This window comes from Grammomys surdaster, unplaced genomic scaffold (genome assembly GCF_004785775.1).
Source record: "Grammomys surdaster isolate TR1022 unplaced genomic scaffold, NIH_TR_1.0 126688, whole genome shotgun sequence".
Classification (NCBI taxonomy): Eukaryota; Metazoa; Chordata; class Mammalia; order Rodentia; family Muridae; genus Grammomys; species Grammomys surdaster.
In genome coordinates, this window is record NW_021621475.1 from 1 (window position 1) to 8,994 (window position 8,994).

The following is an 8,994-nucleotide window of genomic DNA, read 5'->3' on the forward strand; positions in this document are numbered from 1 at the left end:
GCTGGTCTTGTTGGGGTTGTGACCTGGAGACTGGATTTAGGGTCAGGTTTTGTTGAGGGGTGGGGGAGGGGCAGGCGGGAGTGGGTATCTTGGAAAGTAATGCTAGGTACTGTCCTGTTTGTTTTCCCCGAGTTGAAAGTAAGGTGGGTCCGGTTTTCTAAACTGGAGGAGCCTGAGCTTAAAAGATTTGGCCACTGACAAGTGCTCTGCCAAAGCTGTTGTTGACCCTAAAGTCTTCTTGTGTTCTTGTCCGCTTACAGATCCAGCCCTGCCATCTCCTGGTGCCCCAGCGCTGCATCAGGATGGAGCCCAGGTGGTGGAGGAGATGGCTGCCAGTGATGGCAAGCACCTTCTGAGTTGGGAGAGGCCCCAAGGACCTGGATGCGGGCTGGAGAACACAGGCAACAGCTGCTACCTGAACGCAGCCCTGCAGTGCTTGACACACACACCACCACTTGCTGACTACATGCTGTCCCGGGAGCACTCTCAGACCTGTCGTTCCCCGGAAGGCTGTAAGATGTGTGCTATGGAAGCTCATGTGACCCAGAGCCTCCTCCACTCCAACTCGGGGGATGTCATGAGGCCCTCCCACATCCTGACCTCTGCCTTCCACAAGCACAAGCAGGAAGATGCCCACGAGTTTCTCATGTTCACCTTGCAAACCATGCATGAATCCTGCCAGCGGGGGTACGAAGAGTGGGACTCCCCCTCTAAGGACAGCTCCCCGATCCCTGACATCTTTGGAGGCCTGTGGAGATCTCAGATCAAGTGTCTCCACTGCCAGGGCACCTCGGATTCCTATGATCCCTTCCTGGACATCGCCCTGGATATCAGCTCGGCTCAGAGTGTGAAGCAAGCCTTGCGGGATACAGTGAAGGCAGAAGAGCTGCGTGGGGACAACGCCTACTACTGTGGAAGGTGTAGCCAGAAGAGGCCAGCTTCCAAGACCCTGACTGTTCACAGAGCCTCCAAGGTTCTCCTGCTAGTGTTAAATCGCTTCTCAGATTTCCGGGGTGACAAGCTGAACAGAGAAGTAAGCTACCCGGAGTTCCTTGACCTGCAGCCATACCTGTCTCGGCCTACTGGAAGACCTTTGCCTTATGCCCTCCATGCCGTCCTGGTCCATGATGGTGTGACTTGTCACAGTGGACATTACTACTGTTGCGTCAAAGCCGGCCATGGCAAGTGGTATAAGATGGATGATGCTCGGGTCACCAGGTGTGATGCGACTTCTGTCCTGAGGGAGCCTGCCTATGTGCTCTTCTATGTGCAGCAGCCTGACCTCAAGAAGAAGCTCAAGGTTGATGTGTCCGTGGGCAGAGTCCATGAGGTTCTTGACCCCGTTGACCCCGAATACCAGCTGAAGAAGTCCCGGAAGAAACAAAAGCACAAGAAGAGAAGCTCTGGCACAGAAGCTTCAGGAGAGCCCCGCGGAAACAGGGAGACGACTACAGCAACCAAAGAAACCTCCTTAGTGGAGGGGAAAGTGCTCCAGGAGCAGAAGCACCAGAAAGCCGGGCAGAAACCCAGGAAGAGCCAACTCCATCTGCCAGCCAGTGCAACTGTGATTGCCCAGCCCAGATACACAGCATACTGGGGCAGCAACGCTCCAGACAAGGAGAATCAACCGAGGCTCAATGCTGACAGGCTCCTCATCTCTCAGGGCCCCATGAACACGACTGGGCAGCTCTGCAGTCAGGCAGGGAGACAAAGATCCAAGAAGGGGAAGAACAAGAACAAGAACAAGCATGGGCAGAGGCTTCTGCTTGTTCACTAGTGCTCACCCACTCACTCACCCTGGCTCCTCTGGACACACTGTCAACCCGAGGCCCCTGGAAACAGAGAGTTGGACCTGTGTCCCAGCCAGGGACAGTGCCTCCCCTGTCAGGTGGGCTCCACCTTTCCTCTGGGCCCCTGCCCGTCTTTGCTGACTCTCTAAGAAGGACAGTTGTTTGCATGTGAAGAAAATGCCCAGGGTGTTGGTACAGGTGAAACACCAGAAAGCTGGAAGCCTTGGATGGGTCTGCACACCCTCTCCTGCGAATCCAGGCATCTGAGTAGGGTAGAGACTAAGCCACCACCCTGGAGCCCTTGATGTTTGGAATTTTCGCTCAGCCAACAAGTGACTGGGCAGACTGCCTTTTCTTAACCTCTTTTCCGGAAAATGTGAGCTCCACGCTGTTCACATTCTTGTTCTTTGTATGGGATCAACACACCTTTAACCAAATAAATTCTCTTCCTTCACAATCACTGTCTTCTTCTTCTTCATTATTTTCTCATGATGGAAGATCAGTGTGGCATATTCTGGGCATAGCGTAGTAGCAGTGTGGTAACATTGGTCTCATAGATGGACAAGGAAATCATCAGCCACATGTTCTTAAACAAGAAGTCTTTCTCCCAGGGAGTTGCCACCGACCTTGTCTTTGGTGTGAGGTCGTGGGCTCTGCAGAAACCCCGGCTTCTAGAGGAGTGTGAAGGCTTTGGGTGGGAGGGTGAAGGAGAGAGCTTGATGAGCAGCACCTGTGGGTCATCAACGGCTATTGGAAAAGGCTGAGGTGGGACTTGCAGAAGCTGTGACTGCCGAGCTGTCTGGGCTCCCGTGTGCCAAAACTCCTTCAGCCTCACTGTGCCTTTTGATCCCATGGGCCCCAAGTACTTCTTAAGCCTGTTCTGAAGCTGGAAGATGATAAATTCAGCTCTAGTGATGTAAACGGTGCCTCTTCATAGAGGAAGCACCACTCTGAACCATATACCGAGTTGATAGTCCATGCAATGAAAAAAACGCTGACTGGACACAACTTGATATATTGGGTACAGGAGCTCTGGTATGGTGCTCTCAATCTTTATGTCTCAGCCTCTCTGGGCATGAGTGATGGTTTCTCAAGTTTTGCCTGTCAGGTATCCTGCCTATCAGACAATCACCTTAGGATTCAACAACAGTGGCAAAGTTACAGTAACAGAGTAGCATGGGAAACAATTTTATCCTTGGGGGTCACCACAACACGAAGAATTGTGTTAGGAGCTGTGTTCGCCATTGCAACATGGCCCTGGTTTCCTCCTTCCTGGTTCTTCTTGAGAGCCTTGCTTGAATGTGCGCCTGTGTAAGGCGGGAATACCAGTATGCTAATTTCGTGATATCATAAGAGCCAATGATTGTGTGGCTCGTCTCCTAAGGCTCTATATAAGCCGCAGGTTTTTGGGGCTTGTTGTCCCTCACCTCACTGCCATCTAAAAGAGCTGTACAATAAATTGCTGTCAGAAGAATCCTGAGTGTGGCGTTCTCCTTATCGGTGAGGCTGCTTTTCACAACTGGTGCCAGAAACCCGGGAACGAATCCGAACGTCTCGGTGTTTTATCCAGTTTTGAGGGATCCTGTTGGCTCAACAGAGGGTTCAGAACTGATGGTGGGAGAAGTCTAGACGCTTTTCTGCAAGGTATGGTGGATCCTGTCTATTTTGCTATTGCTATCCCCGTTTGGGCTGTGATAGTTCTTGTGCTCTGCTTCTGTTTTAACTGCCATACACAAGTAAAGAAGTGTACTTGCCCTCCGTGTATTCAGGAGCTGTAAGTCACAGGTAGATAACTGTGCAATTAGTTCCCTCTAAGCAGTATGCGTAACCACCAAATGAAGCTGCTTCTCTTACCGATGCAGGCGTTGCTGCGTGTGCGCGGTTTAAAGGTTCCCGAGAAAGTGTTGTGTAATTTTCTGCGAGATGTGGATCAGGTAGCTCCCTGGTTTGTTTCCACCGGGTCCTTGTCAAAGGGCTCCTGGGGCAAGCTCGGCGGCAACTTCATTAATGAAAAGGAGAAGGGAAAGTTAAGACCAGGCACATGGCCGCTGTACAAAATGGTTAGAGCCTGTATAGAGGATGCAAAATGCCAAGACAATGTAAGAGAGGGACAAAGAGCTTTAGCAGAACACCAGGATAGCCTATCAGAAGCAGAAAAGGAAAAGAGCACTAAAAATAAAATAAAGAAAAAGGAAAAGAAAAAAGAAGAAATTAATAAAGAAGTAGCTACAAAAAAGGAACATAAAAAACAGGAAGAGCCTAAGAGAAAACTATATCCTGTGTTAACTGAGTTTCAGAATTTAAGAATAAATGACTCCGCCTCTGAGGAGACATCCTCAGGGGATGAAGAAGATACAGAGGATACTGACACCTCATCCTCTGATAGTGTGTTAGATCTTGAGGAACAGTTAGAGTTAGATAAAGAAGCAGCCCGTTATGAGTCTGAAAGATACGGGCTGGATTTGCCTTATGCACCGGGGTATGCCCCATCTTCCCCACCATTGGAGGAAGTAGTTAGAGTTAAAAAGAAAAAACCAAAAGAGAGACAGGAAAGACTGCCGTCCAATTCTCTTATTACAGCTAAGGAAAGAAAAAAGATAAGAGTAGCCTTTCCCGTATGGGAAGATGATAACCAAACCAGACAACATTCACAGCTAGATTTAAAACAATTAAAGCGCTTGCCGAATCAGTACAGATTTATGGAATCAATGCCTCTTTTACTCAGGCATTAATAGAAAGACTTATGGTCAGTGCCATGACACCAGATGACTGGTATAATACTGTTAAGGCTTGTCTGACTATGGGACAATATCTAGATTGGAAAGCCATTTTTCAAGAATTCTGTGCTTCACAGGCAAGACAAAATTTAGCTCAGGGGCATCCACAATGGAACTTTGACATGCTTACAGGGCAGGGACAATGGGCTATCAATCAAACGGCCTACCCTGTAGAGGTATATGAGCAAATTAATAAGGCAGCTGTAAAAGCATGGAAAAGTCTCCCTAACAAAGGACAGGTTTCAGGAAACTTGACAAGAATTATTCAAGGAAACAATGAGTCGTTCTCAGACTTTGTGGCAAGGATGATGGAGGCGGCAGGAAGGATGTTTGGAGATCCTGAGACGGCCATGCCTCTCATAGAACAACTAATTTTTGAACAGTGTACTAGAGAATGCAGAAATGCTATTACACCTTGGAAAGGAAAAGGACTAAATGCATGGATGAAGGCTTGTAGAGAAATAGGAGGACCTCTATCTAATGCCGGATTGGCAGCTGCTGTTTTAGCGGCTCAGAGGGCCTCTAATGTTAAATGTTTCAGGTGTGGAAAGCTGGGACACATACAAAGACAATGAAGGGTGCCTAACGCTACTAACAACAATCGTCCAAAGGTGCCTGGAATGTGTCCTAGGTGTAATAAAGGAAAACATTGGGCAAATGAATGTAGATCAGTTAAAGACGACAGAGGACATACAATTTCTCCTCTGCCAAAAAACGGGCAATGGGGCCCACATCCCCAGGGCCCGCAAATATATGGGGCAATAGAAAACCAGCAGAACAACCCTCAGCAACATCAAAGGATAAGACAATCAGGAGAGCCACGTCAGGCTCAGCAGGACTGGACCTCTGTGCCACCGCTGGAGCAGTACTAACACCCACCATGGGGTGTCAGCCTATACCTTCTGATTTTTCAGGACCCTTACCTGAGAATACAGTAGGACTAGTGCTAGGAAGATCGTCTACGACTCTAAGAGGATTAATTGTTCACCCCGGAGTCATAGATCAAGATTATGAGGGACAAATAAAAATCATGTGCTCATCACCAAGGGGGATTAGCTCTATAGCTCCTGGTGATAGAATTGCACAGCTATTAGTCCTCCCTAGTTTACATTCATTCTTTTCTAGTAAAGGTTTAACTAGAGGCATGAAGGGATTTGGCTCCTCTGGAGGACAGAATGTATTTATTTCATTAGATTTAGATAAACGCTCCACCTTAGAGTTGAAAATTCAAGGAAGGCTTTTCACAGGCCTCCTAGACACAGGAGCAGATACTACCATTATCTCTACCAATTGGTGGCCAAAGAACTGGCCTGTTAATAGCTCTTCACAAACCTTACAAGGTCTTGGATATGAGTCTGCTCCTGATGTTAGTGCAAGAGTATTGCACTGGGAAGATTCCGAAGGCAGACGAGGGACAGTTGTTCCTTATGTCTTGCCACTTCCAGTTAATTTATGGGGAAGAGATATTCTTAAACAATTGGAATTTAGGCTCACCAATGATTATTCTACACAGAGTCAAAAAATGATGAAAGAAATGGGGTGTGTCCCTGGAAAAGGACTGGGGAAGGCCTTACAAGGCAGGACCAGCCCTGTTTCTACTACAGAAAATCAAGACAGGAAAGGGCTGGTTTTTTCTTAGGGGCCATTGAGGGTGCATTGCCTATACCTTGGTTGTCAGAGGAACCTGTATGGGTTCCTCAATGGCCGTTAACCTCTGAAAAACTAGCAGCTGCAAAAGCTCTAGTTAAAGAACAACTAAAACTAGGACATTTAGAAAATTCTCAGTCGCCATGGAATACGCCTATATTTGTGATTAAGAAAAAATCAGGTAAATGGAGGTTATTACATGATCTTAGAGCTATTAATAATCAGATGCAATTATTAGGATCAATTCAAAAGGGTCTGCCACTGCTGACAGCCTTGCCTAGACATTGGGAGATTATAATAGTAGATATTAAAGATTATTTATTCTCTATACCTTTACATCCTAAGGACAAAATTAGATTTGCTTTCACTCTCCCAAGTATTAATCATGAGGAACCAGACCACCGATATCAATGGAGGGTCCTGCCACAAGGCATGGCCAATAGTCCCACTATGTGTCAAATATATGTCTCTTCTGCTATTGAACCAGTTAGAAAACAGTTTCCTAAGGTTAGAATTTGTCATTTTATGGATGATATACTCTTGTGTACCAATAACAAAGAAGTTTTACACCAAGCGTTCTCTCTGTTAGTTTCTACCTTAAAACAGAAAGGACTATCTATAGCGCCTGAAAAGGTTCAGGAAGGAGAGATAGGAAAATTCTTGGGAGCGACAGTTACTCCTGAGTATATTAAACCACAGAAGGTTACTATTAGAAGAGATAAATTAAAAACATTAAATGATTTTCAAAAGTTACTAGGAGATATCAATTGGATTCGTCCCTATTTGAAATTAACTACACCTGAACTTCAACCCTTATTTAAAATACTTGAGGGAGATTCTAACATTACTTCATTGAGAATTTTGACCCCTGAATCGTCTAAAGTATTGGATAAAATAGAGATGGCCATACAACATGCTCAACTAGATAGACTTAACCCCGAATTATCTTTTCAGTTATGTATTCTTCCCTCTCCTCAACAACCAACTGCAGTACTGTGGCAAGAGGGACACTTGCTATGGATTCACCCACATAGCTCCCCCAGGAAGACCTTAGGCTATTATCCTGCCTTAATTGCAGAATTGGCTTTAAAGGGACTTCAACTGTCCATGATGCATTTTGGACAATATCCTAATACAATTGTATGTCCTTATACTATGTATCAAATTCAAGTTTTATGTGCATCTCAAGATGCTTGGGCAATTTTAAAATGCTCATTCCCTGGAAATATTGATAATCATTATCCTAAACATCCCTTGTTACAATTTCCTCTTTCTAACTCATTCATATTTCCCAAGGTTACTAAGACACATCCTATTCATCAAGCATTGGATATTTATACCGATGGTTCTAAGACAGGCATTGGTTGTTATGTGGTTAATAATGTCCCTACTCGAATTCAGTTTCATTATACATCTCCCCAATTAGTAGAATGTGCTATTGTAGCAATAGTGTTGCAAAGATTTTCAGAGCCTATAAACATAATTTCGGATTCGCATTATGTTGTAGAAGCTGTTAAACAATTAGAAGTGGCTGATTTTATTCACCCTAAAAGCATGGTTACTGAGATATTCAAAGACATTCAAAACCATATTCCTAGTAGATGTCACCCATTTTTTATTCGACACATGAGAGCACATTCATTGCTTCCTGGACCAATGTCTCAGGCTAATGCTATTGCTGATAAAGCCACTAAAAACCTATTTTGGGTAAGTTCGCCATTAGAGGGTGCAATTGATTTTCATAAACTTTATCATGTACCAGCTAATACCCTGAGATTAAAGTTTCATTTAACTCGTGCAGAAGCGAGAGATATTGTTCTGAAATGTACCTCCTGTGCAGAATTCAGACCCTCTCCATCTATAGGAGTTAATCCCAGAGGTCTACAACCCCTTCATATCTGGCAAATGGATGTTACACATTGCAATGCCTTTGGAAAACAAAAATTTATTCATGTATCTGTGGATACATGCTCTGGCATCATCCACACCACCCCCCTTGCAGGAGAAAAAGTGTCACATGTTATTACTCACTGCCTTGAAACCTGGGCTGCTTGGGGCAAGCCCCTTCAGCTGAAGACTGATAATGGACCAGCCTATACGTCTAAAACTTTTCAACAGTTTTGCTTAAGGCTTGGTGTCCGTCATATAACTGGCTTGCAATATAATCCTCAGGCACAAGGGGTTGTGGAACGTGTCAATGGCACGTTGAAAACTTATTTACAAAAACAAAAGGGAGGAATAGGCCCCAACATGGGACCTAAGACATCTATCTCCCTAGCCCTATTTACCTTAAATTTTTTAAATCTGGATTCTGATGGACAATCTGCTGCTGACAGACATGTGGCTCCAAGTCCTCAAAAAGAATATGTTAAATGGAAAGATGTCTTAACTAACCAATGGAAGGGCCCGGATCCAGTTTTAGTGAGATCCAGGGGAGCTGTTTGTGTTTTTCCACAGGATCAAGAAAATCCAATCTGGATACCAAGCAGACTGACCAGAACTGTGAAAGAGGACTCACCAACCCCTGAAGACAAATTTAGCAGGGGCTGCTACCAGTTTATCAGCCTTTGCAACTCTAGGAAATTGGTCACAACAGGCTGAGGAGCTACAAGAAGAACTCCTGCTCAAGATTGCTGTTTTGAATGGGACCAGAATAAACCCGATTGATGTTAGAGACTTCACTTCCTGGCTCATGTCCACCTTCTCCTTTTTTAAGGAGTGGATGGGGGTGGTAATGTTTGGCTGTATGATCTTTGGGGGAGTGCTGATCACACTCTGGT

The 8,994-nt window shown here is 45.4% G+C and overlaps 1 protein-coding gene across 1 annotated transcript; it reads left to right on the top strand.

Annotated features, from left to right (window-relative positions):
• Positions 1 to 260: 260 nt before the first annotated feature.
• LOC114615476 (ubiquitin carboxyl-terminal hydrolase 17-like protein A) lies at positions 261 to 1,777 on the top strand (the record flags this gene model as incomplete). Its single annotated transcript, XM_028761186.1, has 1 exon — positions 261 to 1,777. A coding segment is annotated over one exon (1,517 nt), but the record flags the coding sequence as incomplete, so codon positions are not given.
• Between the last annotated feature and the right edge of the window lie 7,217 nt (positions 1,778 to 8,994).